The following is a 20,878-nucleotide window of genomic DNA, read 5'->3' as shown; positions in this document are numbered from 1 at the left end:
GCCGATGCGGCCTCTATCCAGGGTCCAGAACGAAACACAGACAGGGGAGGGATGACACAGTAAGCTCTTTACGATGAGCACCACTTGCAAAGCATATATGTATTATGGACAGGTGAATGCGATCACATTTGCTGCAATTCGTATTTTGTGAGGAGTGACACAAATGAATTGAGAGGATAATGAACATCACGCAACGTTAGTCATCATCCCTTGGGCTGCTGACAACCCAACTATTGCCCGATATAATCGGGCCAAATAAAACACATGAAAACAATTCACACCTTTGCTTTGAGCTCGGCGAGGCTTTTCATCCGTCCTTCGTGAAGTCGTGTGGGTTCCATATTTTGGTGAAATCCATCGTCTTCTTGCGCTGCTGCTCGAGTGTCTCGTTCTTGGAGCGGCGCCAGGCGGTCGGATCCAGCTCGAGCATGCCACCAATCACCTCCTGTGCGAAGTTATCCGGGAAGATGTCCTCGTCTTCCACCACGTGCGCAAAGCCGGGTTGCATTCCGAAGTCCACGAAAAAGTAGGGTAGACCCTTAGGTATCGCGCGGCGCACGTCACGACCGCGTAAGTCCACCACCTTTTTATTCTGGCTCCATTCTGTCTCACTCTCTTCCAAAGCCTTTTTAAAGTAGATCGGTGCCAAGTCACCGGTCTCACGCGGCACCGGCACGCAGTGCAGCACGGTATGTGGGTGCGTTTGCAGCTTCAGAGCGCTCTCGAAGAAAATAACGTCCTGGTCATCTGCTGCGAACATGGCGACGACAGCGGCGCGGAACCGCATCATTTCCTCCCAGGTGTCTTCCTCTACCGCCGTGAGGCTGACGGCGTGCTGCAGCGGCACGATCAGACAGTGGTGGTCCGTGACGGAGCGGCCGGCAGGCAGCGACAAGTAGCTCTTGTCGCCCAGCGCGGCGATCAAGTGGCGCAGTGTGTGCCGGCTGTCGAAGCAGCGCGTGCACCGCTCCATGTGCCGGTGCTGGGTGCGCGCCCGCGCCGCTGACCTCTCGTCCTGCGCCCGCTCCGGCTCAGCGCGGCCCGCGCGCTCAGCCAGCTGCTCGTCAAGCCCATGATCGTCGTCGTGATGACGAGTTTGGCGGACACCTCGCGCTGCCAGGCGCGCCAGCGCCGCCGCTTCGTCTGCCGGCGTGGTGCGCCGCTCGCGCTCGAACATGTCACGCAAGTTGAGCCGATCGTCGTCGGCAAAATACTTAGTCCGCTCGCCGCCGCGATGGGTGTCCGCCTTGCGCTTCTTGTTCGGTCTGGCGTCACCGCTGCTCGGACCACGCTCGCCCTTGCCAACGACAACCACCACTTTCTCCGTCTTTTCTGTTGTTCGTGCCGCCCCGCCCCCAGCGGCCCGTAACTGCCGAGCCGCGTCTAGCTGTTTCTGCAGCTCTGCCGCGTCGTCATCGTCACCGTTCAGCTCCGCCTTGAGGATTTTGGCAGCGAGCGCGTTCATCTCGCTGTCTGTGAGCGGCCGTGGCGGTGCCGTGCGACTCGAGGCTCCAGCGTCGTCTTCGTCATCTGAGCCGGACTCTGAGCCGAGCGGGGGGAGTCTAGTGTATTCACCTCGAGAAGAATCTTTGCTAAGTGCGATATCTTCTGCTTTTTTGGCATTTCCACTTCCTACTGTCCCGGGGAGGCCATCAACACCACTGGAAACAAGGTCAGCATGCTTCTTTTCGATTGATGACCTGTCAAGATCAGCAACATGTTTTCTTTCCACACTCCTGCTTCGACTTCTTTCATTGCTTCTCCGATCTCGCCGATCTCCTCGTTTCTTTTCTGTACTTCGATCTTTGCTTCTGCTCCTACCTCGTCTTCGCTCGTTACTTCCACTTCTATCCCTTCTCCGTTCATTACTCCTGCTTCTATTCCGTTTTCTTTCCCTGCTTTTACTTCTACCTCGTTCTCGAATGATGCTTCGACTTTCATCTATTTTTCGTTCCTTACTTCTACTACGTCTCCTTTCCTTACTTCTACTGCGTCTCCGTTCCTTGCTTTTATCCCGTCTCTCGGAACTAATGCTTCGTCCTCGCTCGATGTTCCTGTTCCGATTTCGCTCCCTGCTTTTACTCCGCTCCCTGCCTCGGTCTCTGTCTCGCTCCCTCTCCCTACTCTGGCTACGACGCCGCTCGGAGCCTCGTCGCCAGCCACGCTCTCTCGTACCCCTGTGTGGTGCAGAGTCAGACTGGGCGGGTGCCTTCCTCTGTTCGGCGGCGTCTAGCATCGACTGCAGCTTTTCCATCGAGCCCCAGCGCTCGGCGACAATCTCCTCCAGCGGCCTGCCAGACTCGGCGGCCTGCTGCTTGGCCCGCTGCAGTGCACGCCGCAGCCAACTGGCGCCACCATCGCCGACCGGCGTGGTCGGCTTCGTTGACCCTTCGGTCGGCTCCCGCCACTTGCGCGCTTCATAGTCGGCTTGACGCTGGCGCTCCTCCGCCTCGCGTGCCTGCTGTTTAGTTTGCCGGCGCCGGTCGCGCACCTCGCCGGCAGTTACGCCCGTAAAGATGTCCTCTACTGCCATCCAGGCGTCGCGCTTCGGAGCAGGTGTCTCGTTAATACCAGACGTCGAAGGGCTGTCGCCAGCAGTCTTTTTAGACACCTGTGATGCTGTAGCAGCAGTGGTTGTGGGAGGCTTTTCCACCCATTGATCACCGTCACTGCTCGAACTGCTCGAGCTAGACCGTCGGCGCTTCGCCTTCTTTTTCTTCTTCTTGTGTTTCTTATTTGACTTGTGTGCTTCTTCCAGTTCAGCCTGAGCACTGGGGAAAAGTCCTGTTGGTTTCATTTTGCTATGCTTAAACTTTCAGACTAAAAGACTCCACAATGAATTGGTATATCCTGCAAGGAAGGGAAACAGTCATGAAACAATTTTGATATTTTGGGGGAAAACAAATTAATGTCAGAATACATCCTCAAATTTAGGTTTAAATACTATGCCATTTAGACAAAACAAAGTAGCCTAAATTATAACCGTCACTCATTTCCATGAACCATTTTAAAGGGACTATCCCACCTTCTAAAATGTTGTTAAAACCAGTTAAATGGTGCCCGACTTTATAGATTGGATGACCAGGAACACGGTTCTGGCATTTATTTTTCATTGAACATCTTAGGCTTCCCATATTCCAAACACAAACTTTCAAATATGTGACGTCACAGCCCAAAATTACCTCCTTCCCCAGGCCACATTACTGTCATAAAGCTGATTCTTTTTACTCTGTAGGCACCACAACAAAGTTCAGACCAAGTTTTAAGCGATTTTTCAACGAACAAACCCATTTAAATCAGAATGACTAAACGAGGTGACGTCACACTAACGGTCGCTCCATGTTGAAGATAGGGCCTTGCACAAGGCCCATTTTCAAATGAAGGGAACGAATTTTTTCAACACCAAGAGGCCGCAGGGGTTGCAACCTAGATAGATAGTGGTTTCTGAACCTCGCCGCAAACTTGGCTATCTCAACTCAAACCCCATGTTAAAGGTGGGATAGTCCCTTTAAATGGCATTACTAGCAAGAGACAAAAAATAATTACATTTTTCATGCTCTCATACGAAGCTGACAAAACACAGTTACCATGCCCAATTGCCCATCTCACATAACCCTTTCATAGAACAGCATGTATTGCAGCCCCCTCGTTATTTCTGCTCGGTATCCTGTCCAAAGTCACTTTGGTGACATGAGTGTCGCTCACATAGAGCCACCAGCCTGCTTCCAGCTCTCAATATCTGGCTTGAGCTTAAAATCAGTATCTGGCTGACTAGGTCGGGCCAAGAATGATCTGTCCATGGTCTCAACTCTCAAGTGATCTGTGTCACTCACTCGGCACTGTTCCTCTTGTTTACACCCCATGGCGAGCGATCACGCCTGTGATGAACGTGGTAAGCCTCGTCTGATTGACAAGCGGGAGACAAATGATTGGTCCAGCCAGAAAAATTGTGGTCTTTCCACCAGGGCTGTGGAGTCGGAGTCGGAGTCGGAGTCGGAGTCGGTCGGAGTCGACAGTTTTGACCGGAGTCGGAGTCGGAGTCGGAGTCGATATTGGAAACCCCAGCCGGAATCGGAGTCGGAGTCACCGAAAATCTGTCGACTCCGCAGCCCTGCCAGGTGTGCGGAGTCGGAGTCGGGAGTTGGAGTCGATCGGAGTCGACATTTCTGCCCGGAGTCGGAGTCGGAGTCGGAGTTGGTTTTTGAAAGCCGGAGTCGGAGTCGGAGTCGCCGTAAATCCATCGACTCCGCAGCCCTGCTTTCCACTGAAGCAGCATGCCTTGTTCATTGGAAGTTTGTTTCCTCAGTTAAAGGATACCTGCCTGCCCCTGCACTTTGATTAACCCAACCAGTGACCTAACCTCAAGGCTGTAACAGACTGATGAACTTACTAAACAACCTACCAACCTATAACCTAGGTGCCAATCCAGTCGGGGAAACTATGGCAAAATCTGCTATTTTAAGCAGTCTGCTATTTTTAACAGAAATCTGCCAAAAATGGGTACGCATGTGACGTCATCGTACCCAAATATAGCAGATTTGGGTACGGCCCCATACAAAAGCAGAGCTGCACCCTAATTGAAGCAAATGCGCATCAAATGCCTGGCAGATTCATGATGAGAATAGTGCTGGGAGTGATCTCTGCTATTTTTGTTCAGATCCGACTATTTTTCAAATTCATTATTTCAATTTGAAAAGTCGGATCTGAACAAAAATATCAGAGGACATTCTCAGCACTATTCTAATCATGAATCTGCCAGGCATTTGATGCGCATTTGCTTCAATTAGGGTGCAGATCTGCTTTTGTATGGGGCCGTACCCAAATCTGCTATATTTGGGTAAGATGACGTCACATGCTTACCCTTTTCGGCAGATTTCTGTTAAAAATAGCAGACTGCTAAAAATAGCAGATTTTACCATAGTTTCCCCCGACTGAATCGGCAATCTACAGCCTACTGACCTACATCCAAGTTCCAACCAACCTACAACCTACCAGTTACCAGTTGGACTACATCTTCACATATAGGTAGCAACCTAGGGCCCCAGCCCCCAGGCTGACGTAAACCTGAAACGTCTGTCGACACAGCCAGTCCTTCCCTCATCCTATACTGATATAACATTGAGCAGTTTTTATATCAATATACTCTGATTGAGCAAAGCCGCCAAGGCATATTCATAGACAGTCACACAGTGTACCTACCCAACCACACTACCCACAGTGTACCTATATCTATATTGATATAAATATATTGGAATGTGGTACCTGTGAAATAAATATACGTTACTACCGGTGTTGAGATCAAGGCCATATATAGTTGAGATATATATGAAAAATACCATATATAGGTTGACATATAGGTTTTTGCCGTGCCACGGTTTATACCATTTTACACTTTACGGTTATACTTGGGAGTTGGGTTATACACGCGTGTTATACGGTATATAATTCTTGGGCAGTGTTGCGGTAACTACGGTGTTCAGCATATGTCGCTGAAGATGAAGGAGGGATTGCCAGAAGCAGGTTGCTACGCCACTCGATATTTTTCGGTGATTTCTGTGAAGAATACAGCAGGTTGCTATGTTACGCTTCTCTTCACTGACGATTCTTCTCATTTTTGAACAGAAGTCCAAATTACTTTTGCAACGAAAGCGCAGCTTTTGAGATCAGATTGAATTCGATTACAGCTGCTAATTTGAATTCGTGGACACCCATCATTCTTATTTGAGCTTGGTATCAACCAGTCCCTTTTTTGTTGAAAAATATCGACAGCCTCAGACCTCCAAATTCCTCCAAATTCCAAATTCCTGGTATACCTGTTTCACATTCCCCAGACTCGATTATGACCCACTGGCTTTAGCCAGGCTTTCTAGCCCCGAAGAACAGCAAGACGAATCAGAAGAATCGACGCTAATAGTCAAGTCTGACTGATGCGTCGTTAAATAACCAAGAAAACAAACAAACCTCCAAATTGCTTGGACTGATCTATACCGCAAGCGGCGACCGCCCGGTGTCATAAAAGCGAGATTCTGACGCTGACACGGCACCGTTCCGTGCTTCTATCCTCAGGATGCAGAAATCCTTCTCCTCCACGCCGCAACCCCACTCCGGGCTAGACAGGCACCTTTATCTCATGCGGGCTGCTCCCTTGGAGCGGCACCGCTGCTCCTGAGGGAGTGCACCCCGTAGCCGGGTGCAGGGAGTGCTTGGGGGGCTGGTCGGCCTGTCCATTCGGACGGGCTCAGCCCCGGCGACTCTCTAGGGTGTCTGCCCAGACCAATGTCTCCCCCTAATTCCTATCATCCTTCCGGCTCTGCAATGGTCTTGTCAGACCGAAAGGGCCTAACCCAACAAAACAAAAACAAAAGCTGACACGGCCCGAGCCTGCCGGGCGGCCGGCCGGTGTGGGTGGGAGGAAATGAATGCTTGGTCGTAGGTCACACGATCAGTTGGACTAACTCAAAGCTCATGTTGTCGGGGGCGGAAAGCTTCAAATGTCGCATCAGCGCTTCCATCGCGGAGTTAATTGTGCAAAACAAAAGTCAAGCTGGTAAGTCGCTTTGAACAGTTTTGTGAATCTAGTTGCCTACTCTCCGTGCCAATCCTTCATTCAGGCAACTGTGAACTGCTTTCGGAGTGCAATCATTCTTGCCAAGTGTAACTGCCCGCTCTGATCAACATCTCAACATCTAACCAGAAACTGATATAGGTACGCTTGAGCTAACTATGCGGAACCTGAAAGAAATAGCAATGACTTAAAGCTTTATTTTCGGTAGAAGGGATTCACAGCAATACTAGTTTGTTATTCCAAACAAGACTAGTGACGAGACAGGTGACGCTCAGATTGCCCGATAGCTTGTTGTGACCAGCTTGGCATGTCGAAGAGCGATAGACCAGAATATATAAACCTCGCGGCTCGCACACAGTGCGACTGCAGTGCAACAAGCCTGACAGCAACAACGATGCATGGATAGAGCGAGATTCACAACCAGCATGTAATAATCTTGCAAGCGATCGCGAGGCACTGGGTCACCAATAACAGCGCGTTATCATCGGAGGGCGCAGATGCCTGTAAAACTGCCCAAGCACCAGAATACATTGATTACACTTTGAAGAGGTGCCACACACAGGCAACAGCTTACGAACTTAGAGCCGTCGCCTGGCTACGAAAAGGAAAAACTATCAAAAAAGATCCTAAGAAACAGACCAAGCGGGACAGTACGCCTCCCAAAAACATGTACAAAGACCATGAGTGAGGGCTTCGGACAGCCACCAGAGTCCACTGCCGGTCCCGTGCACGCTGACATACGTCCTTGTAAAGCACCAGACACACTGGCGGTCGGTCGCGAAGGACGGCTCTGCTGCGGCTGGAGCTCGCTCAGTTCGCCCCTGTGGCGACCCCTCTCTCACTCCAGCTTATTAGCGGCATCGCTGGCAGTCTCCATCGCTGAAAAAGGCCGCAGGAACAGGGTGTTAACAATACAGGCACCAAGATCTGGTCATGTCGGCTGTTTAATACGCTGTGCGCGAGCAATAGCTCGAGGACATTCACGCGTGGACAATGGATCGTGGGCTGGCGATTCCTGACAGTCAGTGAGGATACATTCCACCCGGCAATGAGCGCAATCCATGAGTGAGTTAAGTGACATTGTTTGATCTGTATTAAAATTCGCGAGGAACGGAGGAACATGCACTATCTGAGAAACCTTACCCCTAAGCGCATGCTGGGCATAAAGCATAGCTATGTTGGTATAAAGCAAGCGTAACAATCTCTACCACGAACCACCGACATCACTGCCTTTATCACAGAAAACACACAAGCACCGTGCAAACAGCAACGCCCTATCGGTCCGACCGTATCTTGAGCAAACCACCAAAGCTAGTCAGGCATAAGACCGGCATAAATCCCACCCGCTAGTCCCGAACTACTCCAAGTCAACCCGCACCGAATGTGCGTTAGGGTGACAACAGATCCTGACAAGCAATATATTAATCAACGGTAAATTGCTCACCCTTCTGCGCCGACAGGTCGACATACTTCTTGGCCTTTTCACGGATCTCATCGGCAATCTCGTCCAGATCACTCTCATACTTGAGGAAGTGGGGCCTGATGACACGCTTGTAGATGACGGCGCTGCCGTTCCACGAGGCCGGCACGGCGCAGTACATCAGGAACATACACTTGAACAGCCAGTAGAACGGGAACCAGCTGAGCAGGATGTCGGAGAAGAACTCGACGGTGCCGAACACGGCGTACACCACCCAGTAGGTCAGCCACTGGGTGTCGTCCTCCTTGCGCGACGACTCCACGGCCTTGATGGACGCGTAGGCGGGGTACACGAACGCGATGATGTTGCACAGCAGACCGGCGGCGTAGCCGAAGGCCAGGTACAGCGCCAGCAGGGCAACCACGCCTGAGGGCAGAGGCAAGAATGGTGTTGATGATGCCGACGATTCCCTGGAATTCCAAGGTCATCGGCGCCCAGATGCAGGGAACGGGTTAATGCAGAAAAGAAGCTGGTGTACTGGGTGTTTCACTAGGTTGTCAAACAGTATCTGATTCTAAAAGCAACCTTGAAAACACAAAGCACCTGACTGTGCATATGGTTTAGCCCTATAATTCAATATACCCTGGGTTTAGCTGCAAAAAGTTGGACATTTGTGTTTCGCCCACTCATGCTCTCAGTGTAAACTTATGCGAAGGCAGTAGGATGTGAAAGACGCCAGCCATTTTTATCATGCAAGGTCATATCTGCAGGATGGATTGCCTTCGGCGGCCGGCTAGCGCGCTAGCCCGCGCACACATACGTGCACGTTGCCCCGGCAACGGGCTATTGACCAATGAGAAGCGCGCTACGGGGGGCACAGGTATATGAAAAATCGCAGTGACGTTGCACTTTCCTCGCTTCTCATTGGTCAATAGCCCGTTGCCGGGGCAACCAGCACGTATGTGAGCGCCGGCAAGAGTACTAGAGCGCTGTTCGGCAGCCGGCTATTTTGTGTGCAGGGTATGACGTATTTCGCGAGCCGACGTCACAGGCGGTGACGTCGGCTCGCGCGCGAGCCGAGCGCCAACGACAAACTAACGGGAACCCTCGGACACCCTCGGGGCATAAACCGCGGAGTAGCATATTGAGCGAGTCTTATAAGGAAAATTCATATATTTTCGTTTCTCAAATGATAATCAGGATGTCTCTTACCTTTTTACATATCATTTAGGCTTACCTAACACTTCAGTTGCCAAATATCTGCAATTTATTCAAGCGAAGGTATTTTCGGTAAATATGAATGGTATAGACCGAAATCAATTTGAATAAAAACTCCAACTAACAGAAATAAAAATAACATAATTTATTCAAACCATTTCCTCCAAATAAACAAAATAAAAACTCACTTTTACACACATCATTCATAATAAAGCATACTTAGACGCCGCTTTTGACAATTGCGGCGTCGAGTGGCGCGCTGCTAGCGCTCTTTTTCGATCGCAGAGACCCTGCACGCGCGCGAGCACACTACGTCACGTCCGGGGGGGGCACAGGTATATGAAAAATCGCAGTGACGTAACACTTTTCTCGCTTCTCATTGGTCAATAGCCCGTTGCCGGGGTAACGTGCACGTATGTGAGCGCGGGCAAGAGTACTAGCCGGCCGCCGATCAGCAGGGCTCTGATCGGCGGCCGGCTAGTACTCTTGCCCGCGCTCACATACGTGCACGTTACCCCGGCAACGGGCTATTGACCAATGAGAAGCGAGAAAAGTGTTACGTCACTGCGATTTTTCATATACCTGTGCCCCCCGGACGTGACGTAGTGTGCTCGCGCGCGTGCAGGGTCTCTGCGATCGAAAAAGAGCGCTAGCAGCGCGCCACTCGACGCCGCAATTGTCAAAAGTCAAAAGTTAGTGTGCTTTATTATGAATGATGTGTGTAAAAGCGAGTTTTTATGTTGTTTATTTGGAGGAAATGGTTGGAATAAATCAAGTTATTTTTATTTCTGTTGGTTGGAGTTTTTATTCAAAAGATTTCGGTCTATACCATTGATATTTACTGAAAATACCTTCGCTTGAATAAATTGCAGATATTTGGCAACTGAAGTGTTAGGTAAGCCTAAATGATATGTAAAAAGGTAAGAGACACCCTGATTATCATTTGAGAAACGAAAATATATGAATTTTCCTTATAAGACTCGCTCAATATGCTACTCCGCAGTTTATGCCCCGAGGGTGTCCGAGGGTTCCCGTTAGTTTGTCGTTGGCGCTCGGCTCGCGCGCGAGCCGACGTCACCGCCTGTGACGTCGGCTCGCGAAATACGTCATACCCTGCACACAAAATAGCCGGCTGCCGAACAGAGCTGCATCGGTAGCTGTTTCGTGGCTCGGCGCCAACCGCGCCGGGCCGGGGGGGATGGTGGTATTTGAACTCCCCCCCCCTTCTAACTCGGCTCCTGAGCTACGTAGTGACACGCGGTAAACGACATTCAAAAGGGCATTAAAATCACCACAAAAATAAATCAGTCATTTTCGGGTCAGGTAAAAGGTCAGGTCATCAGACTAGAGGTCAGTTGGGCAAACTAGGCGGCGGGAATCAAAATATGGAGGCATCAAAATATTGATTCTAGTGGGCGGAGCTTTGACCATATTTGGGCATACGTGCAGACCATCACAGAAACGTCAATTCTTCAGCAACCGGCTATAATTTCAAGATAGTTTCTTCACAAAATGAAGAGCAACGTTGAAGCTACCCGCCAGGCACGAAACAATAGCCCTAACCTCTTTGGTTAGTTTAGGAAAGCGTCTTGAAAATAATCAAGATATTGATTCATCACGGCGGCTTATCCCGGCGAGAATCAATGTTTTGATTCCGCAAACAGCTGGCTAATCATTATTTTGATTCTGAAATCAGCTGGTTTATCAATATATTGATTCTGCGAACTGACTTTCTGCAGACGTACTTCACTCTTCAAATTGATTTATGGAATGTTTCTTGTGTGCAAATAATGCAAATTCAATAAATTCATGAAGATATTATCAGCACAGGATCGTGTAATTTTTTTCTAGACCTTATTCCCACGGTAGACCAGGGATTTTCAGCACTCACCCTGGCTCCCTGCTCAAAGCTGCAAGCCTTCGAGGGAATGCGTGAAGGGAGCCGTGCTGACCTTTGTATAGGGGTTGTACTGAGTCGGAGCCGGAACCGAAGCCCGACCATTTTGCTCGGATCCGGAGCTGGAGCCGATTTTTTCCTCCGGAGCCGAAGCCGTCTGACATTTTCACGGCTCCACACCCCTGCTTTGTAGCATTGATTTTGAGTAAAAAAAAAGTTAACTTATCGTCTTTCACGTGTTCATGATTGTGTTTCTACGCATATGTATCCCGTCCCATTTCTGTGGAGTACAGTAAGAGATATTTCGCCGAACAATATACTCAAGCCCGTTGCACAAATTGCACAATTTGAATGAATATATGATACACGGATGTATTTGCAGTCGCAAATAATACGATTTCATAACACATTTCACAACGATCCCTGCAATTGCCACACATTTGCCATCACAAAGCCCACTCGTTGATGCTCACATCCCATGCAAAGCAATACTCACTTTTAGGACACGTCTCTTATTCAATATGGCTACGTATTTGCAAAACATGCAGTTAATAATATTTGAAACTGAGACCTAACCAATAAGACATACCGTGGACAGGTAAGAAAAAACAAATAAACGTCTGGAGAATGACCTCAACGTCTCGATGTTGCCTAATTACAAAGAGCAATTTTCGGTTTCGAATCAAATACATGAAATAAATATTAACAAAATTTGTACAGATACACTCAATATAGGGTTTATGATTAGCACGGCTACCTAAAACATCAATCCTGTCAGGTTGAGCCACTTATGTCCACACCCAAAGCAGGTCGCTTTGGAACACCACAAGATCCCATATTACCACCGAAAACGGTCACCAATTGGTTTACTGATCAGCATCTTCAGAACATTCTCGACCAAAAAGCTATCAGTCCTGTCTGTGTTTTGGTTCGCTTCATTTGGGCTATGCGCACGTTTTTCTACTCCGGTTCTAGGGACGAGATAGCAGTCATCACGCGCTGCACCAGCTCGTTCTTTGACAGGTTGGTGACGCTGTCGTCATCCGGCAGGATAAACACGTGGCGCATTTCACCCTCGGCCCCGCCAGCCACATACACACTTCCTTACGTCATATTGTTTCTCGCCACGAGATCAAAGTTCAAAAGGTCGTGATGTAGGTAGTCTCGGCCCAGCCCGAGTCAGGTACTCCACCGGGCACCGGTTGGTCGGGTGCGGCCAGGTCCGCGCAACGCCGCCCTACTTCGGTCGACGCTCTGGTTGACAGGGATGGCGTTGTCATACAGTTGCCTGTCGACTGAACAGCGATTCAAGACGCCATCATTGACCCTCTGAAGCCGATCCCCGCAACAACCAGTGTTTGATCCTTGGTTAACCTGCAGCAAACAACAGAACACAATAATTAGGACATTTGTGGACAATAAATTAGGAAACTATATGTGTTATTATTCTACTTGTTCACCAACTATTAATTTTAGAATATATTCATTAAAAAATTAAATTGTCACTTAAATTTCCACTGAACGCCACCAGGTGTGCCAACAACTGTCATTTCATGCAGTTATAAAAATTCTGCCAAAAAGTAGATGAGGCCAGTTGTACCAACAGAAAAATAGGTGACTGCTGGATTTTTTTGTCTAAAAGTTACTTCACATACAGAGCATGAACGGTACAACCCTATCCGTTTACGTGCCCATCATGTTAGCTCCATGTGAAGCAGTCTTTAGGCAAAAAATTCAAGCAGGCAGCTATTTGTGTTGATAAAACTGGCCTCTAAAATTAACTTTGGCATGGACAATCCTGAAAATTAACTATCCAGCATTCCCTGGACTGACGTAAATTAGCCACATAATTTTCTTGAAGATCACGCATAATGTAAATATAGCTTACACCATTCAGCAACTTGCTTTTGTTACACTTAAAATAAGCGTCATTAAATATGAAGCAAAAATGGGCGAAGCAATTACAAGCCAAGCATACATACCTACTACTTAGATAAGGCAAACACGAACATGCACTATGACCTTTCAATCTTAACTCGGAACAAGTCAATAACCTAGTTTCCCCTAAAAATTTAAATGCTACAAATTAAAGTTGTAGCAACAATTGGGTGAGTGAGACACAAGCAGAGGCTAAAACATCCAAATTATGAAAAATATTGGACAAGCACTGCCCCCAATTCATGAGTCCACCCAACAATTCTATCATGCGAGACAAAACATTAGGCTTCTTGTAACTAATTTATACCGTAACTTTTAAAGGACATCATATTTCACTGAAATACTACACCTAAGACATCATTTTCAAAAAAATATAGCTTAAAAAGACATTAGAAGAGTGAGAAGGCGTCCCGCGCCGCTGACGTCGCTACCGCGCCACGTACCTAAAACCATCTCTTAAAACGAGTTTTCGGTAAGAAACGTTAAGATCACATGCCTGAAATTGAAAAACACACTTCAAAGTATCTTAAAATATGATCCATTGTTACTTACACTTCAGAAAAGGTCGCTTAAACAAAATAAAACCGGGAGCACTACGTTGCATCCAAACACCCACGACGCCGGCGCGAAATGGCGGGAACCGGAAATCGTGGCTGGATACAAAGAAAAAGAATATTTCTTACAAATGAATTATACAACTATATAACGCATTTTTTATTTTCTTTTAGACAAAATTATGAAAAAATTACAAAGGCTCGTCGTTAATGATAAACAGAGCAAGTTTTAACAGCACGTTTTTGTTGAATTATGGCGGCGAAATCTTTATGCCGTTCGTAAAGGTACGCGCGACAAACGGCTGATAGCCATGCAGCGAAAAATTTAAGCGGGGAAGTTTTTTGTATTGACTTGTCAAAAAATCTCGCCGTCATGGGGGTTATTTCCGCCGTAACGGGTCGTCTGAAGGTGGGAATGTCCCAAATTGAATCAAAATATTGATTCTATGCCCATATATGGTCAAAGCTCCGCCCACTAGAATCAATATTTTGATGCCTCCATATTTTGATTCCAGCCGCCTAGTTTGCCCAACTGAGGTCATCAAAGGCAATATTATGCCCATTTCAATATTTTTTTCGAAAAACCGACGCATAACTCGGAAACAAATAGAGCTATTTCACCACAGGACATGAACCACTTCAAGAAGTAACATGGGGCCCGAATTCTCTTGACACTTGCCATTGACTTTTCAAAGGTCACCCATTAACTAAGGACTTTATCTCTGAAAATCAAAACTGGTATTCACAGCATATGACACGTACTTTTGGGCATAGAACATGATGGCGACATTCATTTTATCACGTGAGCACATGTTTGGTTGAAAAAGATTGATTTAAGAAATGTATACAATATACATCATGATCATGAAATAGTCACAAGTAATTGCCAAGTTTCAGTTCAAGATTTTAGAAAATCCAAGATGAGAATGAAAATTGCAGATAGCCATTGACTGTTCATAATATTGGCAGTTTAATGGCATTTACCACACATCTGTACATCTGTTCTGTCACCAGATGCCATGGGGGCTTTCATGTTGATGTGCCACAATTTTGTGCAAGCAATTTGTGCTAAATTTTGACACAATCTGTACCTATCTAAAACCAGGGTAATTAGTGCCAAAACTTGGTTCTTATCATCCAAGGATTATTGGAATGGCGATTGGACCTCAAACAACAGGACCACAGACAACTGGACCTCCAAAAGTCTGATTGGAAGTAAGGACTAAGGTTTGTCACAAATCAGCCTGAACATTTAACACTAATTGTCAAAATGTTGGCACAAAATCAATTGTGCCAAATTTCAGCACGAGCCCCATGGCGTCAAACGTAGTGTATGGATTTTTCCTGTCTGGCATGAGTCAATCCAGGGACAGGTGAGTACCGTAAAATGGGGTGTTAAGGGACAGTGGGGTGTTAAGGGACAGTTGCATGGGAAAAACTTTGAGTCATATTAACTTCCTAATTTGAGAAGGTTCAATAAAAACTTCAGTGTGGTAGTTGACACTGTTTTGCTCTTGACCATAGGAGAAAATGGTATGGTTTTTCATGCAAATGATTTGGGTCAAAAATGGATTTGAAAATCATGCTACATTTTCACAAAATTGAAATATCTCCAAAACTCTGTGTGTACCACATAAACTAGTGGGTGTACAGGGAAAATGAATGCATAGGTGTATTGTCATATGTATTGCACATGTTTCCTGAAAAACTTGTGCAAATCCACCCATTCATTCATCATCCTCTTCCTCTTTTCCGGATACATGCATATTTTGAGGTGGATGTGGGGTGCTAAGGGACAGGGAAGAAAAAATAAAAAATAATATCTAAATATAATTTAATTAAGTAGGCATGAAAAGCACCAAATTCCACCTAAAATGCTGGCAAGTTCATGCTTTTATCTCTAACAAATCTTTAGTTATGTAACAAAACATCTCAACACTCTCTTTTACAATGATGGGTCAATGGAGACAGATGTAGGTAAATGTGATGTCATCATAAAAAGGCTAAAACAAAGAGGGCAACATAATGACAAGTGACTAGCTTCAACATGGGTTTTTATTGATGACAGAAGATCACTTTTTGGTTCTGTTTACCTTATAATTAGCACATTTTCCACAAGCGTAAACTGCATTACACGTAATTGGCTAAAAAGGTCATTAGTGGTGAATGAACCTGACTTGTTTTGTGACAGAATATGCAAAACATTTCAATAAATAAATTGTGTGCCCTTCCACACCCCAATTGTGGGCATTTGATGACCATTTCTTGGAATAATATAGGTGTCCCTTAACACCCCACATTGGGGTGCTAAGGGACAGTGATGAAAAATAATAAAAAATAATATGCATGTATATATTTTTAAAACTTAAATGTAGCAGGCATGTAAAGCACCAAATTCCACATAAAATGCTGACAATTTGATGCTTCTATCTCCAACCCTTCTTGAGTTATATAACAAAACACCTCAAAACTGTCCCTTAACACCCCGTTTTACGGTACTCAATTTGAATTAAAATGTAGACTGTAGGTAAGGAGAGAGAGCTAGCTAAGGTTGGATCTTGTCATCTTGTCCCAAAATTTCTTTAACTCGTCCACCGGACGCCGGTGAAAACAGGGTGCCGGAGAGGGCAAATTAGCCACGTGACATTTGGAACTACTCCCCCTTTGTGGGCCTTCTACATGCTAAATGTCACGTGTGAAGGGATTGACGTTATTGAAGACGAGCTAGGTCAACCAAGGAGCTCACCCAACGATAAGGCAGATCTGCTCAACCGGTATTTCTGCAGCGTCTTCACCACTGAGGACCAGACCTCTCTGCCAGAACCTGAGCACCATTCTCTTCCTGGGGGCACCCTGTCTGAAGTGACTATAACACCAGAAGAGGTTTACCTGAAACTCCTAAAGGTTAATGTTTCAGGAGCCCCTGGCCCTGATGGGCTGCATCCCCGCGTGCTCAAGGAGCTAGCTCCACAGCTGGCCTGCCCACTTGCAGTCATCTTCAATGCTTGTATCCAGACCTCTTGCATACCAGTTGAATGGCGCCACGCTCTTGTCGTACCGATTTACAAGAAAGGACCAAGGCAATCGGCGAGCAACTACCGACCAATTAGTCTCACATCCATCGTATGTAAAGTCATGGAAGCTATCATGAGAGACAAGATAATGAGCCATCTCACTATGAGCAACTTGCTTAGTCCCCACCAGCATGGTTTTCGCCCTCGCCGATCTTGTAGTACCCAGATGCTGGAAGCTATGGACATCTGGACCCAGACAATTGAGGCCAAGCAGCCACTGGACGCTGTGTATCTAGACTTCAAGAAGGCGTTCGACTCTGTGCCTCATGGTAGACTCCTGTTGAAGCTGGAGACTTACGGCATAGTTGGTAAGACTCTGGACTGGGTAAGAGCCTTCCTTGCTGACAGAACCCAGCAGGTCGTAGTCGAAGGGGTCAAGTCCACAAGATCAACTGTAACCAGTGGAGTGCCACAGGGCTCTGTCTTGGGACCTCTTCTGTTTCTGCTCTACATCAACGACTTGCCTGGCCACATCTCGTCCTCCATCAAGCTGTTTGCTGATGATTGCAAAGTGTTTCGCCCTGTGCACTCCCCAGAGGCTAGAGACGTGCTCCAAACCGATTTAAATGAACTTGGAAACTGGTCGCAGCTGTGGCAGCTTCCGTTCAACTTGGATAAGTGTCACGTACTACACCTTGGCCCTGGAAACCAGAACGCGACATACACAATGCTGGGGAGACCATTGGAGGCCACGGAGAGTGAGAAGGACCTGGGAATAGTTGTCGACGGGTCGCTCGACTTTCACCAGCAGACCGCAGCAGCTGTTGCTAGGGCAAACAGGGTTCTGGGCCTGGTTAAGAAATCGTTCGTGAACCTCGACGCGAAGTCTCTGCCCTTGCTTTTCAAGTCCCTGATTCGGCCTCACTTGGAGTTTAGCAACTGCATCTGGGGCCCCTACTCGATAGGCGACCAAAAGCTGGTTGAGAGGGTACAGCGCAGAGCAACGAAACTGGTGCCAGAGCTGCGTACGAAGCCTTACTCTACGAGACTGCGTCTGCTTGGTTTACCGTCGCTGACGTACCGCCGACGACGGGGCGACATGATCGTCATCTACCAGATCCTCCACGACGCGATGGACGTTGACGATGAACTTCTTCGCCTGTCCGAGACTGGGATCACGCGGAGTCACGGCTTCAAGCTCCACAAGCCCCAAGCCGTCTCTAGAGCAAGACGGAACTTCCTCAGCGTCAGAGTGGTCAACAGTTGGAACAGCCTACCTCTACACGTCGTTGCTGCACCCTCTGTCAACACCTTTAAATCCCGACTGGACATCCACTGGGAAGCTATCCGCTTCTCCTCTGCCTTCGACGACCAGTAACCTTCCACGAGCTAGTGCTTAAAGTAAAGATCCGGACCAACAGGTCTACACAGGCCTCTAAATTCCGTGTACTCCTAAGGTAAGGTAAGGTAAGGTGAATTTCAAGAACCTTGATCAAATTGCCCCAGGCGCCCTGTTTTCACCGTCGTCCCATCCACCTGTGCCAACATTTCTTCAATTATCCTTGTGTCAAAATTTTGACTCACTGACTCATGCCAGGTACCTAATGGGCTGAAATTTTGGCACAATCTGCCTGTTACGCCGGACATGTGGACAATACCTGTTCTTCTCCAGTCTGAATTAATTGCAACAAAAAATTGACATTTTTACTAACACTGAAGATACACCATATGATACACGACACGAGAACATTTATTGCTTCCCCAATGGCCTTACCAAGGAAGATGTAGAGGCGCTGGACACCGGTCTTCTTCTCAGCAAGTTCAAGATATTCTGTAAATTTGTTCCTTTTATTAAGAAACTTTTCCAGTTCAGCCTTGTAGTGTTCAAACTTCGCAGCCATCTCTAACTTTTTTGGGAAGAAAGTGCCTTGTTAAAATAAAAGTGGTCGCAAATCCCCACGATCCTCACCCAACCTCTTCTTGCTGTTGTTTCTGTTTGGGATTTGTGGGCTTTGTTCAAGGATTTGTTTCGGTAGAGATGTGTCTTCGAGACCGAAGGCGGTAAAAATTAAACTGATGACGTCAAAAATCCGGCAATTTGCATTGAAGACCAAAATAATTTATGAAATATTTTAACTATCCTCTCCCATTCAGTATTTGATGGTTTCTCAAACATTTTATGAAAACAATTAGGTCTTTCAGAGGAAAAAATTAACGATGCTACTTAATTCTTTTGACGTAATATTCTATATTCGCAACACAATGAAGCTTAAATTTTCGGATGGTCTCAAAGACGCCAAATATGTCGGGAATAGCGTTGATACCATATACAAGCCAGTGACACCATATCATAAATACCTTCAAACATATCCTGTATCTACAATTTTACTTGCACCACCTATCAAAGTAATCTTGCACCGCTTGCATGATTGCTATAGCTATGGTGAGAGGTAGGTGCAAGTTGCACCTACCTCTCACCATAGCTATAGCAATGCATGACGGAACCTCCCAACATGCAACGAAGTTCGTAGCAATCTTAACCCTATTAGTGGCAGGGGGGGGGGTTGTTTTTATCCACCCCTCAGGTTTTTCGGGAATATCTCCGAAACCGCTGAAGCTACGATGCTGAAATTTTCTGACTTTTCCTAAAACTAAATTGGGCACATTCCCTGAAAATTTCAAGTTCATAACTTTACCAGGGGCGGCTCCAGAGCACTGGGAATTGGGGGGTCCTATTCGTGAAGCGAGTCATTTGGGCGAAGATCACGATGCTGCACCAGTTTTACGAACAGTGAATGAAAGGTATCATGTGATAACATATACAGTTATTGTGCATCCTCTTTTGACACGTTTTTGCTATAATAGGCGGATCCAGGCGTCCAAAAAGGGGGGTTATGTTTTACCTCCCAACATAGGTGCCCTGACACCGCCTATGCATGACCAATACAATTGTAGTCGTTCTCTCATAAGAAAATTGTAACATAACAAGACCATTACCACCATTTTTAGAAACAGTACCAACAAAAACCTTATTTACTATACTTTTTGTGTACCCCCAATCTCAATGATCTGTATCCGCCTATGATTTTTGAAAATGCATATTTTTGGGATCCATGTGAATTCCTGGTTCATTCTCTATCGATCGGCAAAAGTTGCGTTAAGATTGGTTCAGAAACCTGGCCGTGATAAACAGTCTAAAATGTATCTGCAATTTGCCCGTTTTTACCCCCCTCTACCCCCCCCCCCCTATTGACATTTTTTAATTTTATTTTTTTTAGAAATGTAGATCACGCTGAGCGAAATCGAACGCCGTTTGAATTTTGAAAATCGGCCCGTTAGATCTCGAGATATCAAGGGGGGGTCGTAAACACCCAGTAAACATGCCGACGTCGGCCCGACGTCGGCCGACGTCGGGGTGACGTCGGCAACTCGGCATCGGCATGCCGACGTCGGCCCGACGTCGGTCCAACCTCGGCACGACGTCGGCTGGATGTCGGATATGCCCGCATGTACCGACGTCCAGCCGAGGTCCAGCCGACGTCGGGCCGACGTCGGACCGAGATCAATTGCTGAGGTCCAGCCGACGTCGGGCCGACGTCGGGGCGACGTCGGACCGACATCGGCCGCTGTTTCGACCGTTAAAATAATATAAAATACATGTTTCATGTTTCATAAAAAGCTTCTGTATTCAAAATATCCTCAGGAAACTCAAATCTTCCTCCACGCCGCAACCCCCTGATCCGGACTGGACGGGGAACTTTATCACATTATTTGATTGCCCGTAAGCCGAGCTCGCCCGTAGCCGGGTGCGGTGAGTGCTTGGGGGCTGCTCGGCCTATCCTTTGGTCAGGCTCAGCCCCGGCAACTCACCAGGGCCGGGCCCAGTTCATGTAGAAAGGCCAGTCGGCAAGTGTCACTTTGCCAAAGTGCCACTTATCAAAGGGACACTTTGGGAAACGTTGGTGCAGGTGTGTAAGAGTGGCTATATGAATCCATTGTGGGGTCGCCCTTTCCAATAAGTGTCACGTAACAGCAATGGGACCATGGACTCTACATGAACTGGACCCAGGGTGCTCGCCAAGAACCCCAGCCAGCAATTCGCTTGGGCTGAACTGTGGCAAACGTTGGGCAGCTTGGGCTTAGCTTGGGTTTGCCCACTTTGATCAAAACCAATGCATTTTTTACTAGGGCTGAGCTGGGGCATGCCGCAGCTATGCCCAAGTGAGGATAGCAGTAGCTCAGCCCGACATCTGCCCGCGCATCCAAAACAGG

At 47.3% G+C, this 20,878-nt stretch overlaps 2 protein-coding genes across 9 annotated transcripts; both read right to left on the bottom strand.

Annotated features, from left to right (window-relative positions):
• Positions 1-84: 84 nt before the first annotated feature.
• Positions 85-5,469, bottom strand: LOC122372397 (CWF19-like protein 2). 7 transcript variants are annotated; one of them, XM_043349536.1, is made up of 2 exons: positions 5,398-5,469; positions 85-2,850 (listed from the first exon to the last, which is right to left on the bottom strand). In XM_043349536.1, exon 2 carries the CDS (start codon positions 2,795-2,797, stop codon positions 308-310), a length of 2,490 nt encoding a protein of 829 aa, XP_043205471.1. In that variant the 5' UTR covers positions 2,798-2,850; positions 5,398-5,469; the 3' UTR covers positions 85-307. The 7 variants fall into 7 exon arrangements, with proteins under 7 accessions (XP_043205471.1, XP_043205472.1, XP_043205468.1 ...); XM_043349537.1 differs by having other exon boundaries at positions 5,406-5,466; XM_043349533.1 differs by having other exon boundaries at positions 5,383-5,449.
• A 1,277-nt stretch (positions 5,470-6,746) lies between these two features.
• Positions 6,747-18,904, bottom strand: LOC122372396 (receptor expression-enhancing protein 5-like). 2 transcript variants are annotated; one of them, XM_043349530.1, is made up of 3 exons: positions 18,381-18,904; positions 8,010-8,411; positions 6,747-7,444 (listed from the first exon to the last, which is right to left on the bottom strand). In XM_043349530.1, the coding sequence occupies exons 1-3, from the start codon at positions 18,505-18,507 to the stop codon at positions 7,404-7,406; spliced, it is 570 nt and encodes a 189-aa protein (XP_043205465.1). In that variant the 5' UTR covers positions 18,508-18,904; the 3' UTR covers positions 6,747-7,403. The 2 variants fall into 2 exon arrangements, with proteins under 2 accessions (XP_043205465.1, XP_043205467.1); XM_043349532.1 differs by lacking the exon at positions 18,381-18,904 and adding an exon at positions 13,591-13,675.
• Between the last annotated feature and the right edge of the window lie 1,974 nt (positions 18,905-20,878).

The sequence above is a fragment of the Amphibalanus amphitrite genome, unplaced genomic scaffold, assembly GCF_019059575.1.
Source record: "Amphibalanus amphitrite isolate SeventyFive unplaced genomic scaffold, NRLGWU_Aamphi_draft 001355F_arrow, whole genome shotgun sequence".
Taxonomy (NCBI): domain Eukaryota; kingdom Metazoa; phylum Arthropoda; class Thecostraca; order Balanomorpha; family Balanidae; genus Amphibalanus; species Amphibalanus amphitrite.
This window is presented reverse-complemented; position numbering and strand designations above follow the sequence as displayed.